Raw genomic sequence first — 27,064 nt, forward strand, 5'->3', positions numbered from 1 at the left:
CAATATGAAAACGTCATACACTTACCTATTATATGGTGATGCATTTCGTCATTGCTCTCACTGTGGAAACTAGAAGAATCGGGCACTTCACTACCAGGAACTTCACTGATATTAGGCAATGGATTTTGACTGCGACGCACCCAGTCTGAACAGTCCCAATGGTAACCACCTAGAATTTTTGTGTCCTCTTCAGGACTGTGCATTGACATTCTGGGCACTCTGGTCACATCAGGAATAACTTTAAGGTCTATAACAATATTTTTGTAAATATAAATTTGTTACCTTTGTCTTTGATCTCAAAAGTGTATGACATATTATAGCGAATTTGCATTCAGCAGTTCAAGTTTAATTTTATTAGATTTAAAATATCATTAAATTTAAAGATGACAAAATTTCCTGATTTTTTAAAGTATTTTTTTCATTAAATTAAAAGAAAAAAACAGAAAATCTTGTTATATACTAGGTAGATTGATATATTAATAAAGATTTCAATCAAATAATTTGATTTTTTTTTTTTTTTTTTAATACATTTCTACACTTTCACTTCATTAATTATTTGTAATATATTTTTATATTCTAACCTTTACCGTTCATTATTTTGTTATTGCTACCACCACGGTTTAAGTTGCGTAAATAATCCAGTGGAACATTTTCTAAGTCATCACCAGCTGAACCATAGCTCCTTAGAGTGTCTAAATTGTTAAGTTGATTTGCAGCTACAGTAGCCATGTAAGCTGCGTCTGGGTTGCTTGCTATAGCCGTATAAGATACTGGCCGCTAAAAAAAAAAAAAATTGAAAATTAGTATAATAAATAAAAATAACAATGATTTGCATACACATACCTGAGCTACTTCTAAGTTACTGATTTTTGCAGTTCTTTTGAATTCCGTGTTTAATACATGTATATTCTTGTTACGACGGGCATTTCGACGTTTCACGCGACACTTTCTAGTGGGGCAATCAATATATTATTATACAAAATAGAAATAAGTATTATCTTAATACGGCTGAACAGTTAATAACAAATGAATTACTGACCTGCATATGATCAATGCACATATGACCATAATGATAAAAACCAAAGCAGCTGAGGCAGCAGTTAGTTGAATCCAAGTTATGTGCAAATTAGATAATATTGGGGGCCAACAGGCAATTTCATTTCCAGCCAAGCATCGGTCGCCAACGCCTCGTGGCTTGTCACACTTGTACGTCCCATCGATTTCATTATCCGGTACACAAATCTCATCCATGGAGCACTGACACTCTGAAGTCATTTTATTTTCGCATCGTTTACCAACAAAACCCAATCGACAAGCGCAGTGTGGTTGATGGGTATGTGCAGGCGCCACAAATGTCATCATATCTGTAACTATTGTCTGCACCTGATCTGCTAGCCAAGTAATACGTTGACTACACACACCCTGGCCAGGTGTACAATTACAAGGTAGTACATTATTTGATATGACCAAACCAGCCTTTTGAAGAGCATTGTGCATGGTATTTAAATCAGTTCCCTAGAAAATAGAATTAAATAAATTAGACGATAGCCAATAGGTGATGTTATTCCAAAATTAAACAGATAATTATTCAACTTACACCTCTGATGTAGAGCAAGATATCTAAGTTGCCTTGTGGAGCATCTTGGATGCTGATCAAATTTACATCCTTACCAAGATTCAATTTCAATGTGCGCATCAACAATTTCTTTTGGCTGGATATAAAATGTTGCGGTGTTACAGACTTCAACCTAAAACAATTTATAAACATTGAGATTTGTCTGAAAAACTAATATTTTTATTGATTTATGTATACCTTATACTAATGGCTTCATTTAGCATGTCATCAGTCAGCGAGTCTACAACCACGTTAATTGTGGAATATGACCAAAATTTACCATCACTGACAGATACATTAATGGAATATAGGCCAGCATCTAATCCTTGTGGTGCTCTTAATTCTCCTGATCTCTCTTCAATTTTGAATAGTTCTTTGTTATTCATCAAATAATATACTAATGTATCATATTCATCTTGATCAGTGGCATGCACGTGTCCTAATGAGCCTCCTTCCCAACGGTCTTGCCAAGATCCTACCCAGACCTCTAGAGGTGTTATAATAGGAGGGAACTGCGATTCTTCAATCACCTAAGGAAAATTATGGTGAACAATATTTTAGTTTTACTTTCAAAAATAAATTTGTTTAAATCAATTTTGGATATCAATTGCATACATGTAATTAAAAAGCATACAATCATAAAAGTTAAATATTAAACTAAATATTTTTTTAAATAATTGTGATTTACATTACTAAGTCTTGGAATTTAATTATATAAGCAATTTTAATAATTAATTTATAAGAATATTAAACATACTATACACTGTTTATTAATGATTATTCATATTTACCTTAATATGAAGCCACGTATCTGAATGCAGATATGGTTTGCCATTGTCAAATACACGTATTACTAGCTTATAGTTTTGTTGGAAACGATGATCTAGTTGTGCAGCTGTCTTAACTGTACCATCAGGATCAATACTGAATGCATTGCCATCAGAACTGTTGAGAATGTCATAAATGAATGGTCCACCATTTGGTTCCAAGTCTGCATCTGTCACAGAAAGTTGGCAAACAATCCAACCAGGTTTTTTGTCCTCCTAAAAAGTTGATATTACATGATATTATATACAATTAATAATAGGAGGTATATATATCATAGACAGATTAGGGTAAGAATTATGGAAAGGATGGTATAATCTCAATAAATAATAAATAAAAGTGATTTTATGTAGAAGAATTGCATTTTTCATTTAAACTTCAATGTAATAATGTCAATTTTTCTTCCTCGTACTACTATAATAATTTTATTTGGAATCTTTACACCATTAATTGTATTTGATAGTTGATACACATATTACATATATATGATTCTCAAATTAGTAAATTCCTTTTATAATATAAATTATTTAAATAATTGAACATAATTATTATTATAGATTTTGTTTTGACTTTTTTTGTTTTGCAAACATAATGTAATAATAAACTGTATAATTATTAATTCGAATATTTTCCAAGCAAATAAATAGAAAAAAAATTATGGAATCTTCTTTTTTTTTTTTTTTGATTGGTGAGGGGATGCTAATTATGTATATAATACTCACATGGACAAATGCTGAATAGTTATGTTGTGAAAACAATGGGGGATTATCATTGACGTCATTCACTTGTACTTGGACTAAAGCAAAACTCATGAGTTCAGGAACACCAGAGTCAGTTGCTCGAATTTGAAGATTATATGTTGATATCTGCGCAGAAATTAATTACATGAAAAAACCAATATTCAAATATTTCATGTAATAAAAAATATTTTTTAAAAAATTAGAATTTTTGTAAAAATATGTTAGTACCTGTTCACGATCTAACGGCTTGGCAACTGTTATATTGCCTGTATAAGGATCGATAGAGAACTGCTGATGGTGGTCTCCTTTAACCAAGGCATAACGTATTTTTCCATTAAGTTCACTATCCAAATCAGTAGCCGAAACTTTAATAACAACTTCACCAATATGTACGTCTTCACTGATTTGAGTGGTATAGGCTAATTGACCAAATATTGGTGCATTGTCATTGGCATCTAAAATTGTAATGTTCACCATTGCCTGGTTACTTAATGGTGGTTCACCCAGATCTGTTGCTTGTATAGTCAGCAAGTAGTCACGCACTCTTTCATAATCGAGCATTTCAAATACACTTATAACACCCGTTTCTGAATTTATTGAGAATTTGTTGTGTTCATTACCACCAGCAATCGAATACATTACTTCAGCGTTTTTACCAGAATCAAGTGATGTAGCTAACACTCTAGTTACTTCGGTGTCGATAGGTGCAATTTCAGAAACAGTAGCATAGTATGTTCTAGAATGATAGTTTATATGATTACATTAAATTGTAAACAATTATTGTTTGATTGAATTTACCTTTGGACAAATATTGGTGGGTTGTCATTGACGTCCAATACAATTACAGTTAATTGAGTAACGCTTGAAAGTGGAGGGGAACCGTGGTCAATGGCTTTGACAGAAATATTGTAAGTTTCACAAGTCTCGCGGTCCAATTTTTTAGCCAGTGTTACAATACCACTATCGGACGAAATAATAAAATGATTGTCTGCTGAATCTTGTAATGAAAATTTGAGTTTTCTATTTAAACCTAGAATAATCATAAAAGTTTTAGTTACATAAATAGTTCAAAAGATATGTACATCCAAATTTAGTTTACCTATGTCAGCATCAGTCGCATGCATTTTAATCACTATGGTACCAATTTGTGCGTCTTCAGACAGAGAGGCAGTATTATTATTATTAGAAATAAATAATGGAGCATTATCATTAACATCCAACATTATAATTTCCACTTTAGACACACATTCCCATTCACTTTTCTCTCTGTCTTGAACATGAGCTTCTAAGTTGTATCGTGACTGTTGTTCACGATCTAGAGCTACTGCTGTTTTTAATAACCCTGTAAGTAAGAACAATATTAATTGATGTTTTAATATGAAATATATTATATTTTATTTATATTAAATTAAGTATTTATGTTTGGTTATAAAATATTCACAAATACTCAATTTAAAATGTATGTTTTAATAAATAATATATAGTTTATCTTAATATGTAAATTACCAGTGTCTATATCTAAACTGAAGTGCTCTGCTCCATAACCAGTTAAATAATACCGTAATTTTGGATTTAAATCGGCATCATGAGCTTCTATTTTTAATATAAAATTGCCAATTGGCACTCCTTCTGAAAGCATTCTCCTGTAGCGGTGTCGAAGACAGTAAGGTTTTTCATCTAATAATAAAATAAAACAATTTTTAATTTAAAATAGTTTTGTTATTTTTATTATGTGTATTATTACCATTAACGTCTGTGACAGTTATATGGAGCTGTGTAGTCGAAACATAAGTTCCATCGGTAACTAATATTGAAAGTTGATAATTGTCTAATGTTTCTCGATCTAATGTGTTGGCTACATATACTTCACCAGTTGACCGAATGGCAAATTTAGAATGCATATCTCCATCACGGATGTGATACATTAATGTGGATGGTAATTCATTATCATCGTCAATTAACGTTAATTGTACCACAACCGTTCCAGGCAATGAATCTTCTTCGACTAAAAATGCATTATATTATGAGTCTTAAACTTCAAAGATGAAATAAATATATTACCTGATGCTGTGTATGAATCTTGAGAGAAACGTGATGGGTTGTCGTTATAGTCAACTAAAGATATATGTACTTTAACAGTGGAGTTGAATGATGGTGTTCCACTGTCAAAGGCCATTACATCAAATGTATAAGAAGGTTTTACTTCTCGATCTAAATTTGATACAGAAACACTAATTGATCCTGAGTATTGATCGATCACAAATGGGACATTAGATTTGGAATTTATTAAATATTTGATTTCACCATTTTTGCCTTCATCTAAGTCAATTGCTCGAGCTATAATAATATAAACATAATTAATGGTTATAAAAGAAAAATAAACAAATTTAATTATAAATATCGCATTACTTTTCACCACTACAGTGCCTTCAGCAATGGATTCTGATATTTTGGCATTATAAAAGTCATTGTCAAACTCTGGAGCATTGTCATTTTCATCTAATACTTTGACATAGACTTCAGTCAATGCAGTTAATGGAGGAGATGATTCTGTATATGCAAATACGCCAAGTATGTGGAATGCTTGTTTTTCTCTATCTAATAAGCCAGTAACAGTTATTTGGCCTTTATCATTTATTGTAAAAAGTTTGGCGGTCTCATCGGATGCGGTTATCTTATATTTGGTTTCAACTTCAGACACCAATTTTACGGTCGTTACAATAGTACCTATTGAATTTAAAATATGTGTTAATAATATTCAGTTTTGGGATATAAATTATATTAGATCATACCAATAGGAGAATTTTCTGTTAAATTAAATTTCTGGTCTTCTTGAAGGAATACGGGAGGAAGATCTTCAGGTGATAACACAAATAGCTCAATAGGAACATCAGATTGTCTTGGCGGTGTTCCACTGTCCGTTGCTCGTATAAAAAATTGATAAACATTATTTTCTAAGAAAACATTTAAAAAATAATTAATTAATTTAATTTTAGAAATATTATCGTTAAAAAATGGGTATACAAAATTCATACTTAAGGATTCAACTGTTTTTAGTAAAACGAGAGCTCCTGTGTACTTGTTCACAGTCATTAGTTTAGTAATGTCACTGGGTTCAATATCATTGATTGAGTAAGTAATTTGACCCGATGGTTCTTGGTCATCGTCAACTGCTTTTACCTATTATTTATTAAAAATATTTACAATTTAAAAGTTAGTTTATGATTTTTAATTACACAAAATCTATTATAGTAAGTCTAACCGTGAGAAATCCTGTATTGACTGGCAGTGAACTATGTATGCATGTTTTGTATTCTGGTAAAAGGAACCGTGGTGAGTTATCATTTTCATCGCTCACTCGAACCCGAACCAAAGTAAATCCACATCTAGCTCCTTGATCACAAGCCAAAACACTTATTTCATATAATGATGTCTCTTCTCGGTCTAATGGCATCCTCGATATAATTTCACCTTTATTACCAAAAAGACATGTAATTATTATGAATTATAATATAAATATTATTTTTGATTATATATTATACATACCAGTAATATTATTAATATTGAATATTTTTGACATCTTCTTTGAAGGTATTGAGTAGCTCACCTCACCATATGGACCTGTATCATTGTCTATTGCCTGAACACGAATGATAAAAGTTCCTGACAATTGATTTTCTAAAATTCGACCATCGTACTGAAGTTTTTCAAACACAGGACTATGTCTGTTGGTTGACACCATTTCAATTCTAACTCTTGAGAAACTTGTATACACTCCATCACTGACTGATACATTGAGGACATGTTCTTTCACAGTAGTTAACTTGTTCAAGTTTGAAACAATTATAATACCTAAAGCGATTGAATAAAAATTATTACAAAATATACAAATATTAAAACTTGCATGATTTTATTCACTCTTACCGGATTTTGAGTTTATATCAAACATTTGTTGTGTATTTCCTCCAGTTATGTCATACACCAAGCGTGAGTGGTCAACAATGTCTGGATCGGTAGCAGTCACCATAGTCACAAACTGCCCTCTTTCAGCATCTTCCGATAACCAACACGAGTACGAAGATTGTTCAAATTTTGGTGCATTGTCATTAACATCCAGTACTATAATCAAATTATATTATAAATAATATATTGTTGTTAAATCGAAAAGAAAATAATATTAATATTTAACCAGTTATCCAAAGGTGAGTAGTAGTGCTCAGTGGTGGTAGACCTGAATCAGTTGCTTCTAACACAACATGGTGAAATGGTCGTGTCTCATGGTCTAACGATTGTTTCAGATAAATTGAACCTTCTTTTTCGTCTATGTGAAAGTAATCAGTAGAGTTTTCTTCATCTTTTTTGATGGAATATTTAATTACACGATTTACATCTAAAATAAGTTTAAACATTTTATTTTTAATTCACATTTATACTTTAAATTCTATAAATTTGTTTACCAGTGTCATTGTCAGTGGCCGTGACTCTCAGAATAAACGAACCAAACGAGGCTGATTCTGATATAGAGATGTTATAAGAGTCTTGAAGGAATTCAGGGGCACAATCATTTACATCTGTTACCATGATACTAACTAACACTTCGGCTGATACTCCAGATACACTGTCTGTAGCTCTAACAGTTAATGTATAATGTTGAACTTGTTCATAGTCCAAATTGTCCACAGCATACAATAAACCTATTTAAAAATAATTTAAGTTGATTGTATTGATATATAAGTAGTTAAATATAATTCATGCTACACAAAACACATATATGTCTTAAGTAGTTAGCAAACTTGTCTTAAGATTTTTTACTTAAAAAGCATACCAGAGTTATGTTACACACAAAATTGAAGAATACAATAAATTAAAAAGACAAATGTTTAAAATAAAAAAAAAATTATGGTCACTCAATAAAACTTGAACATAGTAATTGAAATTGAAATTTTATCTGATTATAAAAAGCTGTATTCAAAGGTTAGGCTAAACATGCACAGAAGTAAAGTTTTATTATAGTGCTTTAATTACTGATGTTCAAGTTTAATACTGGGAGTCTAGAAAGACTCCAAAAAAAAAAAGCACAAAACATACACAATAGAATAACTATAATGTGTACTCACTAGTACCACCGTAATCATCAGCTGTTGAGACCACCAAGAAAAGAAATAAAAACAATAGTAAGTGTGGTGTGTTATATAGAAGTGTAAATATCACTAAATACTAAATAGTAATTATAAATCAAAGAATTTATTATCCTTCACCATTAAGCTTAAGGTAATAACGAAGAGTGATTAATCATGATTAAACAGTTGTTAAAGAAAAAATAATTTAATGGAATACTAACCAGTGTTGAAATCTATAGCAAATTCTTCAAACGTGTTACCAGCTACAATACTGTAAATCAATTTCCTGGCTAATGGAGAGTCAGCTCTAATAGTTAACGGTATAGGCGCGTACAGATCAATATTTTCTGGTACAGAGACAGAGTAGAATTGTTTATCAAACACAGGCATTGATCGATCCATGACTTTAACATTGACTTCTACTTCAGTGGAATAAGACTGTTGGCCTAGATATTTTTCAAACAATAGAGCTTTTTAATAAGAGTGAAAACTAATTAATGATTATTGTTGATAATTACCTCCATCGAATGCAGCAACAGTCAATTTGAATTCACTTATACGGCCATTGTTTTGACTTTCGAGATTATGTCTCAAAAATATCTCTCCAGTGCTTCTAGACACTCTAAACAGTTCTCCAGGGCCTTTGGTTAGTTCATATCGCACAGCAGCATTTTCACCTTGATCCAAATCCACAGCGTGCACCTAGTTTATAGAATAATTAAATATATATTTAAAAAAAAAATTCTTTCATTATTTAATTACCTTTGTAACGAGATCGTCTTTTTTTGCGTCAATAGATACAATTGCGTAATACGGTAAGTTAACAAACATTGGTGCATTGTCGTTAATGTCCAAAACAGTTACGTTAATTGGAACATGAGCAACTCTTAGCGATTCACTGTCAGTATCCATGCTTTGGACCTTAATATTTGTAGATAAAATATATTAATTAGGCGACTTTGCTAATTGTTTAACAATGCTGAATTATACCTGTACAATAATTTGATAGATTTCTTTGACTTCACGGTCGAAAGCAATTCCTGTTGTGCTGAGTATTCCCGTAGTTGAACCAATTTGAAAATGACTACTTGGGTTGGAAATGGAGAATAGTAAATGTTCGTTGAGATGTGCTCCAATGACGGTGACTGCACAGAGGAATCTGACTTTAGTATCGTTTTCCACAATTGTTGCGTAATATATAGGTTTTTGAAACTTGAGACTAGAGTCTTCGCTTCGATACCAACGGACATTTACATTTCTGAAAAAAAAAACCCATTAGGTATAACGATGAAACAGTGATGTATTAAATGGGGAAAGGGGCGACGTGAGCCTCTTAGACTTATTTTATTTGAATTAAATCGGTATACTGTTATAGTTATGTCAAATTGTCATCTTATTATCTTAATGATTTGATTTACTTTTTTTGTTACTAAAAGTTGTTTTTGACGTATTTTAGATATTTTACCAACATAAATGATCAAAAATGGTTTTATACATCGTATATGTACAAAAGTATCCCTTAAATGAGTTTCAGATCCAATATTGCGCGTTGACATAATTTAAATACTAAAAATTATATTCAATATTATGATGTATGTATACAATAAATAATTATACCATATTTTGATTTATTTTTTCTTCATAAAACACCATTTTTGTTTTTACGTTACTATATGTATATAGCCAATAGCCATATAGGTAGTAATTTATATTATAATCATTAACATTTTTTTAATGTATTGATTAATTAATACCTATCATAAAGTTTTTAGTATAGAATAGTCGTTTCAATCGGTGTGCTACGACTCTACGAGCGATAGAAATCTGGGAGCGACCGAAAACATTTAATCGTATATTGTGTGATCGACTTTTTAAATGAGTATCGTGGTACGTCGGGATTCTAAGAAAATGTTCATGATATTATAATAACAAGATACGTAATTGGATCTTCTATTGAATAATAATTCCATTCGTATGTATTTACACATATTGTAAAGCTCACTGCCAGTCGGTGACAAATTATTATTATGATAAATACTTTATTATATTTGTCATATAATTGAACGTTACCTATAAATGTCGGTGACTGTGTGTGTGGCAATTTTGATAAAGATAAAATGTGACATATCCGTATTTTCAGAAAGTAACTTTTTTAATCATTGCCGTCGATACGACTAGTGATAAATGATATAATAGGTATAGGCAAAAACAAAATGCTTTAATTTTTTACATCTGGAAACTAGCCAACTGGATTTTTTTACATTGTTCAATGTTTTAGCGATCACGTGAATATTTTATTACGATTTTATTTAGATTTTCCAAAACCATATGCACATTTCAACTAAAATTAATTCTTTACACTTGTCGTATTCAAATATGAGGAGCTAGTGATTAATTTTATGCATAAGGGACTGGTATGCAGTTTCTTACCTTGGCGAGACACCATATAATATAATCCTTAGGAAATGGATGAGGCGTTTTGTTGGAGCGGAAGTGACGAGAACCGCAATATACCTACTTGCCCCACCTACCTACGTATACCAGAGATAACAGCACAACTAAGATTTTTTTGTTTGGGTGGGGGTGAATACATTCAAGAAATGTATTTCTATTAAATTATTTTTAACATACATTTATCAAATTTAATACGAATATTATAATATAAATCATGATAATGCACATGACTTATTATTTATTCCTACTTAGGTAAAATAAATACCATATTACTAGGTAATAGTAACATAAATAAAATATAAAAATCCTCATAATAGAGGCTCATTTTAATGCGAGTGGTTATCCTCCCCTCAAATCATCTTAGTTGCGCTTATGCCTATATTATGCATTTTTTATTACTGAATGTTGATTTACTATAGAAAGAAAATAAAATAAGCACAGATCATATGTGGCTACATTAGATACGCTATTAATATTTAAAAATATTTATTATAATTAGGAATGTGAATCGAAAGCACTAAAAACTCTTAAAAAATGTATTATACATTTTAAACATTTTACTAAAAAATCAAAATATCAAAAGTGTAAAATTTATTAAGATTTATTGAAAAGAATAAATTGTATTTTTATTTACTTTAATTAGTTTAGAAAAATGTAAGACAAATTAAAAAATAATTCATAAAATGTGGTTAAAGTTTTAATTGATGAAAATTATATTACGAAAATAATGAAAAAGTAATGAAAAAAGGAAAAACCTAAACCTAAAAATGCAAAATAAGTTGTGTTCATTGGTACCTAATTAAAAATTTGCGTCAAGGAAGATATAATCTTGTAATAAGATAAAAATAATACATTTTCCTACGAATTCACATAATAATAATTATGAACTTAAGAATATGTTCACTGTCTATATAAAAATTTGATTCACGGCGTTCGTTCTATTGTATAGAATAAATGGATCGGTAGAAAAAAAAATAGAAAAACCAAGAAAACACGGTAAGATAGAGGCGGGTGTCTAACACGTCATCTACCAGCTTTCCTATGGATGATTGGTGAAATATGTGGTTTTCGTATATTATGTATTTTGGCTGACAGAATTAAAATAGTCGGCACTGTAATTTGTATTAGAGCATTGCTTATCAATTTAACTTAGGTTAAATATCAGCTGATACAGTTTTACCGTACTTTTGATGTGTTTTAACAAATTAATAATACTGGGAATAATATCTCTCTTAACTGGAAAACTACGGGACAACATACCAGATTAAAACTAGTTGATGGTATAAGTGTATAACGTATATATTTCTAAAATCTTACGATTGACTGGAGTATTTGCCATCGGACACGGAAACCGCCAAATTATGAGGGCTCGATTTGATGCCCAAATTAGGTTCTTTAACTGTTATGAGTCCTCTATCGGCATCGATTGTGTAGACGTTTGCTTCGTTTCCTCCGATAATCGAATACGTCAATTTTGTCTGCCCTGGAGAATCTCCATCGGTAGCGTTTAATTGTACGACGGCCACATTGACATAGGTGGGAACTAGCACGGATGCATTGTACTCATAGCTCGTAAACACCGGCGGACAGTCATTAACGTCCAAAATCGAGATGAATACTTTGGCTAGTACGTCTGATGTCCGTCTCGGGTTGCCTTGATCGATGACTCTGACGTGGAATGTTATATTCGGCGATGTCTCGTAGTCCAACAGTGTTGTCGTCCTGATGGCACCTATGAAGGACGAAAAAATAAAGCCGGTCAACAATCGACAATATTCTTTACTATATATTATATATGTATATGGACGAGTATAGTGTATACTGTAATGTATTATTGATGTTGTCGTCTGTGCGTCGCACAGGCGTATTTTAGAATTAATTAATTAAAAAAAAAATTAAATTAATAGATATTATAATTATAGTTTTTAAAATCTATATTTTATATTATATCGATTTAAGAGTATCCAACAGCGAAGCGTTTCACATTCAATATACTTATGGTTTAAAATATAAAACGCTTCTAAATTTCGACAGTTTAGATTAAATATGTTAAATGTATAATTAGAGTTGTCTTCATAATTATCTCTTACTCAAAATAATACATTACCGACATACACCCGCAGTTACCGTATTGATACACCTACCCGTGTTGGAAACAACGTGAAACATTCGACTCTGGACAAACTCCACTATTTCGTATTGGAGTAAACCGTTCGAGCCAGAATCGGCGTCCGAAGCTTTGATTAACATCGGCAATGTGTCATTAAGAAGGACCAGCGAACCGATCGGCGCGGCTTCGCTGATGACACCCTTGTAGCTTGTGTTCACCAGTACGGGTGAATTGTCGTTTCTGTCGAGCACGTGCACCGATACGCGGCAGACAGCTTTTGAACCGGCCTGTAAAAGACAAAACAGTGAGGGGGGAATTGAATTCGATTCTATAACCCAATATTGAGGTGCATCGAGTGATTTATATAATATTAACACACTGAGAGAGATAACTGTGACCGTGAATTCAATGAATCATATCATCGATCTTTATGTATCATGCACTTTTGAACGTAACATATTATATTAATGTCTGTACCAGTAAATGCGGATAAAAACGATCAGACGTAAGATTTTAAATCAATCGAAATAATTAGAGAGCGATTAATTTATAAAATTAATTGTACAAAAACTTACATAATCCTATTGAAAATAATATACTAAATTACACTGCCAATGTGATGAGTTAGTTTTTAAAAAAAATGTAACGGTAAAAACATAATAAGCACATGGTATAGGTATTTTTATTTTATCGATATTGTTTTGGAATTGGCATTTGATCATTAAATAGTTTCGGAAATTAAATTATTCCGCACAAATATAGGCGACTTTATTTTATAGAGATATTTACTGTAATAGGTAGACTGAATATTATGTTAAAAAAAATACATAAAAATATGTGATAAAAATGCATGCAACTGAATTATTTACATAGAAACTGCAATTTCAACAAAATTTTGTATTGAAGGGTTTTAGTATATGAGACTACGAAACGCCGACCGGCAATTTAAAATCATAATTAAAACCGTCGTTAAACAACTGCTTACCATATTCGTAGCAGTGACGCTCAGGTTGTACACGTGACATGATTCATAGTCTAACGGCCGTCTGGTGACCAATACTCCGGTGCTGGGATTCACCGCAAACAAGCTGTACGTGTCACCCTCGACTAGTTCGAACAGCAGAGATGACGTGCTCCTAGCTTGTAGACGTTTGACCACGGTCCCGGACGGTTCGTTCTCATAGATCTCGGCTGATTCCTCGGGGTTGTTGAACCTTTATTTTTCAAAAGGAGGGGCGAAACGATTTTTGAAAAATAGAGAAAAACACCGTTAATACGTTTACATATATATATTATGCGAATACGTATAATATACTGCTATATAGGTAGGTACGCAACCATGGTGGAATACTTACTTAGGAGGAGCGTTGTCAGCCATGACGACCATTATGTACACGGGTATGGTAGAGTACAGCGGCGGTGATCCCGAGTCCACGGCTTTCACTATCAACGTGTATTCCGACGTTACGGACATGTCCAGTTCTTTCATGACGTGTAGTGTGCCCAGTTTGCTGTCGATGCTGAACACGTTACCGATGTTTCCTGCGTAGTGTTTAAGGTATTAGTTTACAGATAAGGTAAACAAATTCAGCACGAAGCGCACAAGGAAATATTTATTTTTATTTTTTCGTCGGTACGTAATATATCGGATTGGAATCGCGAATTGCGTTTCGGGCGACAGGAAAAAGTCGAACTATTTGTAATCGAATTTTTTCATTCATTTTTATGTACATACGCGGCACACGTCTGTCTAAAATACGAGTATTTCCGTTTTATAAATATTTACAACCGAAACGGAACGATACATCCGTTTAAATACGAATACATATATATTTCGTTGTTTATTTAATAACAATAACGAGCGTGAGCCCAAGATATACAGAGGCATATAATGTAAATACATATACAATGGTAATAATGAGAATAACGAAAACGATATTCCAATATTAATAATAAACTACAGCTGCGGGAATCTACCTGATACTTCAATAATAAAAACTTGTATAGTATTTACGAACAAAAAAATAAATAAATTATTCAACTTCGTTATGGGATACTAAATATTTATGACGATTATGAGGAACTTACCAGATATAATTTGATATGATACGGCAGCGTTTTCGCCGTGATCTTTGTCCGTGGCTAACAACTGCAGAACGCTAGTGCCCACTGCGGTGGTTTCAAATACCCGACCTTGTACTATGTTGGAACTGAATTCGGGTGCATGATCGTTGCTATCGATCACCGTGATCAAGACGCGGGCAAAATTCTTTTTGGACGGTGTGCTCTGATCTTTGACCACCACTGTCAACTCGTGTCTAGCTATGCTTTCTCTGTAAAGGACAAGTTCAGTAATATATTAATTCATAGTTTAAACGGGGTGAACTTTATGCCATCAAATTATTGAAATAATAAAAAAAAATTAATACGGTAAATAATACAATGTTAACTGCACGATAAAAGCATAAGACGAAACTTTATCCTTAATAACATGGAATATTGTGATATAGAATGATATCTTTAAATGTTATTTGAACGTTACTTAATAGAGGGGACAATTTAAAATTTTCTCAGTAGTTTCACAATGGAAAAACTATCAGGGAGTTGTAAAAAAATATATTATACATTTACACTTCATCTGTGAAGTACATTTGAGTAATTCCATTGCGTTCAGAAAATAGAAATGTTATAAGTTAATAATTATCTAATTAAACACTTTAATCGAATTTCATTCAAATCAGTTTCATACCGACTAAAGATAGTACTTAATAATAAAATACGCGTTTATAGTATTATTATACCTGTCCAATGGTTGTTGTACTGACACGACTCCCGACTGATAGTCGACGGCAAACGATTTGACCGAGTTGACGTGTTGGGCACTGTGTATGCCGTATAATAGTTTTAGGTCCTGGTCGTCGTCGGTGGCCATCAGCTGTACGACAGGCGAACCGATTTCTGCATTTTCAGTCACGTTTACCTCATACAGATCTTGCGAGAACTTCGGTCTGTATTCGTTGATGTCTTTGACGCTGACAAACAGCTGTGTGGCCGTCGTGTACACGCCATCCGTCACAGAAATGGTCAGGTTATACTCTTTCTGCTTCTCCCAGTCGAGCTGTCGGGCTAGCAACACGTTTCCGTCGTCCTCGATCATGAAATCCGAATTTGGGTCACCACCTTTGAAACGATAATATACATTATTGTATATTTATATATAGTATAGTATGATAATATGATGTATGATGTTGCACAATGTAAAGTTTTTTCTGTGCTTATGGGTAAACCAGACAATATACTATATGAACTGTCTTTTGTATATCCACGTGTAAGCTTATATACTATAATTACGTCGTTGTCTACAAATTGACTGCGAAACAACAATACAACGGATAGTGCGTTGTGACTATAATATATAATATCGTTTTATTCGTATTCGTGGGATAATGTTTTAAATAAGAGTGGGTACATTCAATGTGTTTATGATTAATATAAAAACTTTATTTGGTCCGCGACGTACTGGGTTTTTTATTTTAGTGAAATAAAAAAGTATTCCATAAAGCCATATTGCAATAGAATTTTATAAATTTACAAGTAGAAGGCTAAACCTGTATAGTATTTTAGAAAACATTGCAAAACTTTTAACTGCGAAGTAAAAATTTAAAATAATCTTTTTGGAAATAATAAAATAAGTCTTTAATACAGTGAATGATAATATGTATATGTATAAAAATAATTTCGTAAAAGTACCTACAGAAAAACATATTTTGTAGTTTTTGTATCTGCAATTTACGAATTAAATGAAAAATTGTATTAAAGTGCTTAAAAAAATAAAAAAAAAGATATTTCACAAAGAATTTAAAATACAAAAATTAATAAGCATTTTATTGTTGTGTTTAGATTCGAGACGAAAAAATAAATAGAATTTTGGTATTGGAAATGGACGCAAAAGACAATGAACATATAAAAAATGGTTTCGTTTGTATTTACTTTTCAATATCATAAATATAGATAGTGCTTTATACTCGAACGCGTAATTGTGTTACCGGGTGTTTTGAAGTTGGTATTTCCAAAACATTTTCTTGGGTTTTTTTTTTGTAATAGAAAGCTACATAAAAGAAGTATGGATGATTAAGTTGTTTCAGAAATTATAGCACAGTAAGTGAGGTGGTTTAAGTCCTTTAATCAAATTAAATTAAAATAAATTAAATTAAATTTCGTGGTTTTTTTTTTGTAGTTTTGTATTACACTTAAAACAGCTGATATATTGTTATATTAATTTTAAACTCATTGATAGTAAATTAAAATTGTTAGGCAATTATCTACAAACATTTGAGTTAGTTCTACTTAATAGAGGATGATGACGGCAAGGAACTCAGGGCATTCAAGTATTATTTATTAATTGATGATGGTGAACTTACTTTCAATCCGGTACCAAAGGTAATCTTGGTCTTTGTCCACAGCATTGATAAGTGCCACTATGTAACCAACGGTATCGCTTTCTGTAATGTCAACTTTTTGATTTGGATTTTGGATTTCAGGCACGTGTTTAGAGTTTTCAGGTATTTTCAGTACTTCGACGATTACTTTCGCTATGGCACTCATGTTTGGTGATCCGTTGTCGGTGGCTCTTACCTAAATCACGAAAAATTGTCAATCTGATACAGGTAGAATTATATTTGTTAAGCGATTCATATTTGAGGTCATTTCGGTTATCAATTTTTTTTTTCAGTGAAATATGACGACCACCTCGTTAGTACTAATGAGATGTTATAGAAAATAAATAATATGTATCCTATATATTTATATATTTATACGGGTTATGCGGAGATAGCGTTCATTAACAATATACGAGTCGATTTCTGTGGTTGAAGCAAAAGGGTGTATTTTGTGTATATATTATGCATACGTATTTTATATGTGTACGCATGTTATCCACGTGGTTGACTTATTATAATAAACGAGACCATCCAATTATAAAAAATGTAAAAAAATAAATAAAAACCGATTGTTTTTATCAAAGAGAAGATAATTTTTTCTAGTTGAGAAACATTTATTTTCATCATAAAAAGTGGGACAGTTTTTTAAGTACTTACTTTTATAGAAATTACAATTTAACGAATCTGTTATAACAATATAATATTATAAATAACATGCATATTATTACTTTTTAACAGTAATATTTGTATATAAGACAAAATATACCATTTAGGTTATTCCAATATGATATACATATTTGATATTGTTTAGAATATTCACATGAAACTTTGTCACGATTCGTTCAAAATTGAAAAAGTTATAACTTATAAGCAAACAAGTATCTGTTCGTAACTTTAAGGACTAAATTTTCCGAGCTTTTATTTATATTAACTCAGATTTGATTTTAAGCTTAACGCAGCAATATTAATCTGGCAAGTATACACAAATACACAACACACATATATAGGCTATACAAAAATAAGCGCGAGAAGTCATTAGTTTAATTTATTATTAATAAAATAATTGTTAATAAATAGTATTTTATTTTATTTAGCAAATGTTAAGAAATATTGAGTATATGATTCAGTATATTATATCCTAAATATATCCAATAGTCAGTGTAGCCTATAATTTATTATTTTGTGGTTCATAATTCGAAATATATTTAAGACAAAAAAAAAAAAAAAAATCAAAATGTCCGATAAAGATTAAAAAAAAAAAAATCTTCAAGGACTGTGCGGAAGTTAAACGATTTTTGTGATTTAAACCGTATACAGTAATATAAAGTGGAATGAATCCAAGATATAGATGAGTTTAGATGTTCGATCCGGAGTAAATAATGATGGTTCAAACGCGTATATGTGTCAAACAAAAAAAAAGTTCTTTTTTCTACCAAGGAAAAATGTGTTTGGCTTATACATCGAGATTCCGCATGAAAATAAATTGGATTTTGATGTTTTCATACCAGCGAAACCGACCGCGACAACGAATATATATATGCGTGGAACAAATAATAGTGTAATAAACCAAATGGTATTATAATCAGAATAGTATTAAAGGTATACGCTCTTTGGTATGCATTGGTAAGTAAATTAGCATTAGAACGGAAAATGCGGTTTGAGTGAACATATATACGTATATAAGTATATATTATAAGTCATATTTTGCTGGCGGTAAATGCAAAATGGAATAATTAGATGGTTTGTCACTTAATACGAAAGAAAAATAAAATAAAATAATTTCGAAAATAAAGATCAATAAATAAATTTTAAACAATAGTTGGTGTAAAATTTTATAAAAGTTAATATACTGGTATAAAACGGACGGTGATTCACTATAAGTATTTTTTCCTATGATAATGGATTTAATAAAATTCAAGATTCTGAAACTTTAAAATATAGGTACATTTAAGCTTTAAGGACTGCATTATTTAAATTATTTAGATTTTTAATGACATTTAGTAAGTGTCATGTGACTTTGTGATTGTCATTTGAAAAAAAGAAGTATGTCAGTTTTAAATAGGATATATTTCTAAGTAAAATATATATTTTTTTCATATTTAGGTATTTATCTTTTATGTAGTGTTCTAGCGTTACTAACTTTTTTTTTATTTTAATTATATTCAACTTCTTTACAGTAAATTGGTTATCAGACGATTATTTGAAAATGTTGATAGATCTAAATTAAGATTTGAATGAGTTTTTTTAAAGGTATGATAATATACCTATAGTGTATTAATTTAATACTATATAACAATGAAATAAATTTATAATAAGAGTTGGAAGAATAATATTAATCTATAAACATTCTATAATTTGTATAGATGAATATAATACCTACTTTTTTTTTCGTTTATTTATTGAAATTTACAATCTATACAATATATTCTGTATAGTAAGTAGGTATAATAAGTGGCAATGAAAGTAAAATAACATGAATCGTGTGATTTAACACATGAATATACATATTAATAACTCAGTATAACTATTTGTTCGATTTTAGATTTAATTATACGATGCATATTCAACAAAATAGTTATAGGTAACATAAAAGAACACTATTACCTAATATAGTATAACAAAATTTAAATAATTGGAAATATGAATCTTAAAATACATAAAAATTTAAAAAACCAAGATTTGAATAAATTAATAAGAAAATCATTATTAAAGAAAAATGGGGGTAGGTGATAAGTAGGAAGTGAATCATCCTATACATATATTATATTTAGTAATCAAATTAGAGCTCTACTTATTATATCATAATAGTAAAGTATTAAAATTTAAGTGTATCAAATCTGAAATGAAACGTAAGCTTCTTATAAATATTATATACTCGTTAAATAATAATAGCTCGTTGAAAATATTTAAAACCCTATTATTTTTCTATTTTCGTGGTACAACAAGAAATGCTATTAGACGGAACAAATTGTGTGTAAAATATGAATGGATAAAAGAATAAAATATAACAAAGAACAAAATAATTTCTATCAGTGTATGACGTATTTAATTTATCTATTTTGATGATAAAAAAATGTAATTGTTTGACTGTCTCGTAATATATATAATAAATAGTTTACAGAATGGTATTGATTTTAATCAATGTTGTTAAATGCAATAATGATATCTCGTGGCGTCGTAAAATTAATTATAACAACAATTTATGAAATTACATTACGGGTGTTTAAAGAGGCAGATATGATTATTACTTCGAACTGCAGTAATAGATTTTAATGCCATCAAAAATTATAAACTTGTAAAAAAAGAAAATTCCCATCATATTTTATGTTAAATTAAAATGGATCAATTATATTATAATTCTATATATGTATTATACTGTGGTGGTTTGTGGTTGAACAATAAATAACAGCCATTACAAAATGTCTTAGTTCTACACGGTTTTAATGTGCGGATTCAAACGAGACAAACGCAGTAAGTATAGATTATTATTATTATTTTTATTATCTTTCCCATTCTTTATATACATATACACCAGAATGATTCTTTAATTATTAAAATATCAATTATTATAGGTAGTAGAAATGAGTTATACTCACGTAGAATGAAAAGTCTTGGTTCCCTCGAAACGAGTGGTCTGAATATATTACACCGGTGTCGGGGTCCACGGAAAATATATCGTCATATCCTTGTGCGGCTTTCATAGTGTACGTTAACCGAGCATTATCTCCAGAATCCTTGTCACTGGCCACAATCTATAAAACACATATACAAATACGTATAAAAACCATGGAAACTATTGCATGGACTATCACTGCAGATTAATGTGTATTTTTTATATTATAGTGATGCACGGATGACTTAACTTAAGTATAATAGGGTCATATTGTTTAAAAAGTATTTATACATAGATAAAGTGATAAATGAAAACATGGGGAGGGGGAGATTAAAAACTTTTTTTGGCAATCACTAGATAGTTTCTAAAATGACTTCTAAAAGTTCGCTTATCCATCTTAAAAAAAAAAAAAAAAAACAATCAATAAAACCACGTAGAATAAACAGGGTGATAATTTGTCTATACAAAAAACTTATTTAGTCAGATACATCGTGAAAAAATTAAATAATCTACTTTTTATTTTATTATACTGGTACTTAATTAAATTTTTTTTATAACATTTTCAAACGAAAAATATAAATATAAGGCTAGATTGATTAACAATTCATTTTATTCGATAATTTATAGGGCCTAAGTGTCGAACTATTGAATATACAGCAGTAGGAACACTATAACACGTCGAAAGCCTTGAAATTGTAAGTATAAACAGATATTTATTATACTGACCCTGAACAACGCTGGTCCTGCGATGTCACTGGGTCCGAAACACGTCCATGGCTTTTTGTCGAGCAGTTCGTCAATTTCAGCCGTTTCCGCAGTGGCCGTAGCTGTGCTGTTCTCCTGGACCAACGGTTCTTGCACGGGCTGTGTTTCGGGGATCTTGAATCGGTAAGCCTTTTTTAACATTTCAGGAGCGTTGTCGTTAACATCCTCGATCGTGATCACTACGCTGGTGGTGGACGAGAGAACTGGTATGCCGTCGTCGATGACCGTTACCTGTCGTGGCGAAAACAGTCAATAAATATTGATATTATTATAATGATTCTATGAAATTAAAATATGTCGACGACGGATTTGAAGACAAAACGATTTGTTTTGTGTACGCATAGGATCGCTGACAACGCCTCCTTCCTCCAAAGGAATGGGTAAGTATAAACTATTAAGTAATACGATTATAAAACAAACAGTTCTATACGAGTTAAATCGCTGGTTTAGAGAATTTGAAATTTATAACAATGGATTTTTTTTTTGCGAATTAAAAGAACAACTTTTCTTAAAAATAATTAAAACTGTGAATTAAAATATCTTTGGGAAAAAGTGTAAACATCTGCATAGGGTGAGGAGACGATGATATTACATAAAAAGAATAATAACGTGGTTTTGGAAAGAACCTGCTGCGTGTTTTTAACGTTGAATTTCGTAGCACAAGATTGCCATAATTTTACGGGTATTTGGAAGTAGAGAAAGAGCTTGTTTAGTTGTTATAAGAATGAAAATATTATTATCCAAAACAAATACATCCATTAACAGTATAAACTCAGACACATATACCTAGTAATAATAAAATTACACTTGCGGCAGTACCTATTTGGTATTCTACTCGTATATGTAAATACTAAACACTACTAAGAAATTGTGTTTTAGTCTGTTTTATGTTTATTAAACTATAGTAATATATTATACATGATAATTATTACAAACGTATATTATTACCTCTAGTATGTGTTCTGCTTCAGTCTCTCTGTCTAGTTTTCGTCCAGTAGTGGTTATGAGACCTGCAAAGAAAAAGTAGATATTTGTTATCGCTAGTTCGTATTAAAAAAAAAAAATGATAACAATTGTATTTTGAATCTTCTACGCAACCCCATCCATTTTCCTATCGTATCGTCGTCAGGGCTTTAATGAATGTGAATGACGGGTAAATATATATACATGTTCCCGTCGTACGTCGGTTCGAATACAATAGGCATCAGCTCTACTCCTACCTAAAGGCTAAAACTGCGTGATGTTATGATGTCCTTTTGTGCTTTCCAAAATCGTACACGCTATAATTATATCCTTTTCCTTATCCGCACGTGATGTATCCCGTTTATTATTTCACCAGTGAGGCAAAAATTAGAGTTAGTAATTAGATATAGTAATTATTTACTGTCGACCAATTATTGTTTAAGTACTCGTCATGTGTAATAATATAATACTTATTATGAAGGATATTGCGTGTTATGTGTTATATGTTATACGTGTAATATGGTAACATTAGTGTTTATATTTTTCAAATTGTGCTTTTTATAAGTTTAAATCTGCATAGATGTTGCGCGTCAATTAAAGTTTAAAGAATGATTACATAAATAACAACGATAATCAACCATTTTTTTTGTGAATTTCTTTCGTCTATTTACCCTATAATTATACAAGTTAAATTAGTGATTAAAGTCATAATAATATTAAAACTCTAATAATATTATAATCTATACGAATTATCGATTTTTTTTCCTGGATAATATGGGTATTACTGTGCAGTCATCGTTTTATGAATGAATAATAGATTAATTGTGGCAAAGCGGTTGCTTTCTGGATATTATAAAAGCTTTATTTCTACTAGAAACGCCAATAAATTATTAACACCGTTAATTAATGTGTATCGAGATCGCTAGAGCTAACTTATCGGCCGAACGGTCGTAAAATATATCAGTGTCTTCTCAAGTTAATATACAAGTATTAAAGCCCTACGATACCCTAAAGACTGTGTGTTTATATGCATATATATATATATACATAAAATATACCTAATTGTACATATATAATCGATGGTGCGTTTGCATACCATTATTTTGCCAATGTCCAGAGGATAATTTGAATTATGGTAATTGCCGTAATGGTTGTGCTTAAGTTTAAAATAATCGAGTTTAGACGATCATGTTTTGGATTATGTGCAACAATGAATTCAAATTGTTTCAAAATCAATATACAAACATATATAATATCTGTATGAGTATACATAGACATAAATATTATATATAGGCTAGTCTATCAAACTCTTGTATCGGAAGTTTAATTCGTGGAACTTATAGGATTCACGGTGACCAAATTTAAGCATACTTTAGCTGGATAATGGTATTTTGTTTAATAATTAAAACTTGTTCAAATAATCATCAAGGAACATTCATTTTGTGCAAAGTGTTAAAAATAATTGACCAAACTTAAGAGAAAATGCGCTAAATCGATATACTTAAAAACATACAGTACATAATTATGTATATGTCGACAAAAACGCACGCACGCACACAAGCATAATGGTGAACTCACTTCACCAAATGTTTCAGCACTTGGTAGTTAGTTTTGATGTGTATTTTTTTTTTCATAATAACATATTTTTTTAATGTATTTTTTTTTGCTAAGTGTTACAGAAAACTGTTAAATCGGAAGCGAACAAAAATAAAATGGGATCTTTTTATCCCCATGCAATAACGATAAATGGTAGGAAAAAGGAATACAATTTGACAGGTGATCATTTATAGAGACTATTATGTTTTCAAGTCAGATTTTTAACTAGATTAACAAATGTATTATTAGACGTTATGTTATTATAATCCATACATCCGACACAAACTAATATATGAATGAAATTTATTATATTATATATATATTTTTTGTAGATATATACGAACTAATCTAGATTATAACAATAACGGCTGTAAAACAAAATATGACAGATAATCATAAAAAGGGACCGAATTGCGAATAACGATAATTTATTTTGCTCATGAACATAAAAAATTATAAACAAATATACGTAAATACAATATTTCGAATTACAATACGCAAGAGATGTATCTATACCTATCCCTATGTAACTATATATGTAAAAAATAATAAATTAGTTTAAAAAAAAATACTACTATCGAATGGAAAACAGATAAAAAATACACCATAGTACGTTACTTTTTATAGATAACACACATCGGAGATTAAATATTGTTTAATTTTTATTTTTAACGTGGACCATATTATGTATAATATGCGAACGAGATTTGTGACGATAATCCTGTCAACCGTTTCCGAATCAAGGGGTGAAAACTGTGTACAAATGTCGATATATCGACACTTTTTATGATGCAGTTTTAAATATTATTATGCAATTTATTTTTAAAAAGCAATCGTTTTATCAGTTATTATATTTTTTGGATTTTTTTTTTTTAATTTGAAATTGTAACAAATTGCATTAAACAATTTTATTTTAAGTTTATTTTTACGTCTGAAATAGTAAATTTTTTTTAAATTCCTTATAATAATATTTGTGCTAATAATTTTTTCAATATACAAATATTAAAAAGGTAGGCAAGTGGATACCACTCTGCTATAAATTAGGTTTTGAAAGATTATTATTATAGGCGTGTTAAATTTTAATAATAATATACATTGTATATGAAAAACAATTTTGAGCGGAGACGGTCTGCAGCCAATACTACTAAGTATATTTCGTGATATGTTTTTGATTTATTTTACTATTAGTATAAGTGTATAGGTTGATAACATTTTTTCCAAAAATACTGCATTCATTATATTGATATTCAATTATTATAATATATTATATCAACTTATATAACATATAATTTAATATAATATTTTTGTAAATACCGAAAATAGTAAAAATAGATTCATAGTATAAATAGATAATAATATCTCAAAAAAAATAAAAAATTTTATTGGGAATAGTAAAATTTATAATAATAATAATAATAATATATTGTATGTAAATGTTTAAGTTTCCACAAATAATGTTTTCAGATTATAACAAAATAATTAACATCATTATTTATCTTAAAATAAGTAATTTCGTCTAAATTTGATCTTAAAATGTCTATAAAAAAATAATTGTAGTCTTTATATATTTATCAGATTTTATGGTTTCAGAATGAACACTTAAAAATTTAAGAATCTTAAATTACATTTTCAAAACTTAGATTTAAAGTGAAAAGTATTTTTGAATTTCTAACTACGAAATAGTTAGTAATTTATTGTGATTTTGCTTGTTTCATCAAAATTTTAATATTCAATGCACATAAAAATATATATAATTTTTAAATGTGTCTATGTATTTTTAATATTTTTATACAACTTTATGATTACATTTTCACAAATGTTGACTCAGTAAATAGTTTTTTTATTATATAATGTTATTATTATTGAAATACAACAAAATATTAAAAATTGTTTGAGGAAAAATAATTATTTTATAGATGAATATCCAATAACGTAAAAATAACTCAAATAAACTTCAAATGCTTATAAAAAATTGATTTGGCTTAACGTTAAATTTTTTTTTATATACATAGGTTGAAAAAAAAGTATTAATACTACATTTTTAAATTTCAGGTAGGTATACTTATTATTAAAAAAATATGAATTTAATTAAAATTCATGAATCAGAATGGATGATCAGATGAGTGATCATAGATTTTCAATCATTTTTATCTAGCAAATAATTTTAAACTGATATTTCTAGAAAATACAACTAAAATTTGATAATTTCTCATGTTTATAAGTAGCTCAAAAAGTCTAAATATTTTGAACATTTTATCGTAAATAGTAAAAAGTAATTTAAACATTAAAAACATTTGGTGAAAATTTCAAGTACTTAAGGTTTGTTTTTGAGTTGAACCAAAAAAAAAAAACAAAATCAATTTTGTCGAACATTGAATTTGCATAATGATTTTAATTTTTCCTTAATTTATTTTAGTTTTTCCTGACTATAAAAAATGTACTTGGTAGGAATTTTTAACTTTGACCTCTCTAAAGTGTAAACTAGATCCAATTTGCTATATAGAATCAAAGTATTTTTACTGCCCCAAAGGGTGCAAAAAAATCACACGTCATTGTAAAATCGATATATTTATTGCATCGCTCAAAATCTAAAAAGACCCGATAGTCTATACATGTTATTTATTATTAGCATTTAAAATGTAGATAAAAAAGTGTAAGCATGAGATACATGCTGGTAATACCTGTTGTATTACTTTGCTTAATACATACTTATAAATTATAAACTATTGATTGAATATTTTTAACTTAAAAATAAACATTTTTGAAAAATATTTTACAACAGAATAACGAAATCAGAATTCCTTTGCTAAAACTTAGTTTTTTG

At 29.9% G+C, this 27,064-nt stretch overlaps 1 protein-coding gene and 1 long non-coding RNA gene across 2 annotated transcripts in view; one reads left to right on the forward strand and one right to left on the reverse strand.

Annotated features, from left to right (window-relative positions):
* Nucleotides 1–27,064, reverse strand: part of LOC114130386 (fat-like cadherin-related tumor suppressor homolog) — a 139,149-nt gene that overhangs the window by 1,747 nt on the left and 110,338 nt on the right. Inside the window, 37 exon segments of the mRNA XM_027995355.2 lie at nucleotides 26–247; nucleotides 582–777; nucleotides 844–949; nucleotides 1,040–1,515; nucleotides 1,598–1,748; nucleotides 1,814–2,145; nucleotides 2,407–2,658; nucleotides 3,163–3,306; nucleotides 3,409–3,916; nucleotides 3,979–4,210; nucleotides 4,280–4,522; nucleotides 4,687–4,857; nucleotides 4,925–5,185; nucleotides 5,242–5,517; nucleotides 5,590–5,907; nucleotides 5,973–6,134; nucleotides 6,216–6,360; nucleotides 6,443–6,651; nucleotides 6,727–7,032; nucleotides 7,105–7,299; nucleotides 7,370–7,570; nucleotides 7,638–7,874; nucleotides 8,298–8,318; nucleotides 8,522–8,746; nucleotides 8,819–9,002; nucleotides 9,063–9,221; nucleotides 9,291–9,558; nucleotides 12,072–12,486; nucleotides 12,899–13,151; nucleotides 13,850–14,078; nucleotides 14,220–14,406; nucleotides 14,953–15,197; nucleotides 15,666–16,044; nucleotides 17,286–17,499; nucleotides 20,900–21,055; nucleotides 21,643–21,912; nucleotides 22,630–22,691. Of these exon segments, the coding sequence (XP_027851156.2) occupies nucleotides 26–247; nucleotides 582–777; nucleotides 844–949; nucleotides 1,040–1,515; nucleotides 1,598–1,748; nucleotides 1,814–2,145; nucleotides 2,407–2,658; nucleotides 3,163–3,306; nucleotides 3,409–3,916; nucleotides 3,979–4,210; nucleotides 4,280–4,522; nucleotides 4,687–4,857; nucleotides 4,925–5,185; nucleotides 5,242–5,517; nucleotides 5,590–5,907; nucleotides 5,973–6,134; nucleotides 6,216–6,360; nucleotides 6,443–6,651; nucleotides 6,727–7,032; nucleotides 7,105–7,299; nucleotides 7,370–7,570; nucleotides 7,638–7,874; nucleotides 8,298–8,318; nucleotides 8,522–8,746; nucleotides 8,819–9,002; nucleotides 9,063–9,221; nucleotides 9,291–9,558; nucleotides 12,072–12,486; nucleotides 12,899–13,151; nucleotides 13,850–14,078; nucleotides 14,220–14,406; nucleotides 14,953–15,197; nucleotides 15,666–16,044; nucleotides 17,286–17,499; nucleotides 20,900–21,055; nucleotides 21,643–21,912; nucleotides 22,630–22,691 (8,610 nt within the window).
* LOC126551396 (uncharacterized) lies at nucleotides 21,968–24,843 on the forward strand. The gene is made up of 3 exons (XR_007605298.1): nucleotides 21,968–22,061; nucleotides 24,316–24,420; nucleotides 24,573–24,843. It is a non-coding gene; the product is annotated as an uncharacterized LOC126551396 (long non-coding RNA).

Source organism: Aphis gossypii, chromosome 3 (genome assembly GCF_020184175.1).
Source record: "Aphis gossypii isolate Hap1 chromosome 3, ASM2018417v2, whole genome shotgun sequence".
In the NCBI taxonomy this organism is placed as follows: Eukaryota; Metazoa; Arthropoda; class Insecta; order Hemiptera; family Aphididae; genus Aphis; species Aphis gossypii.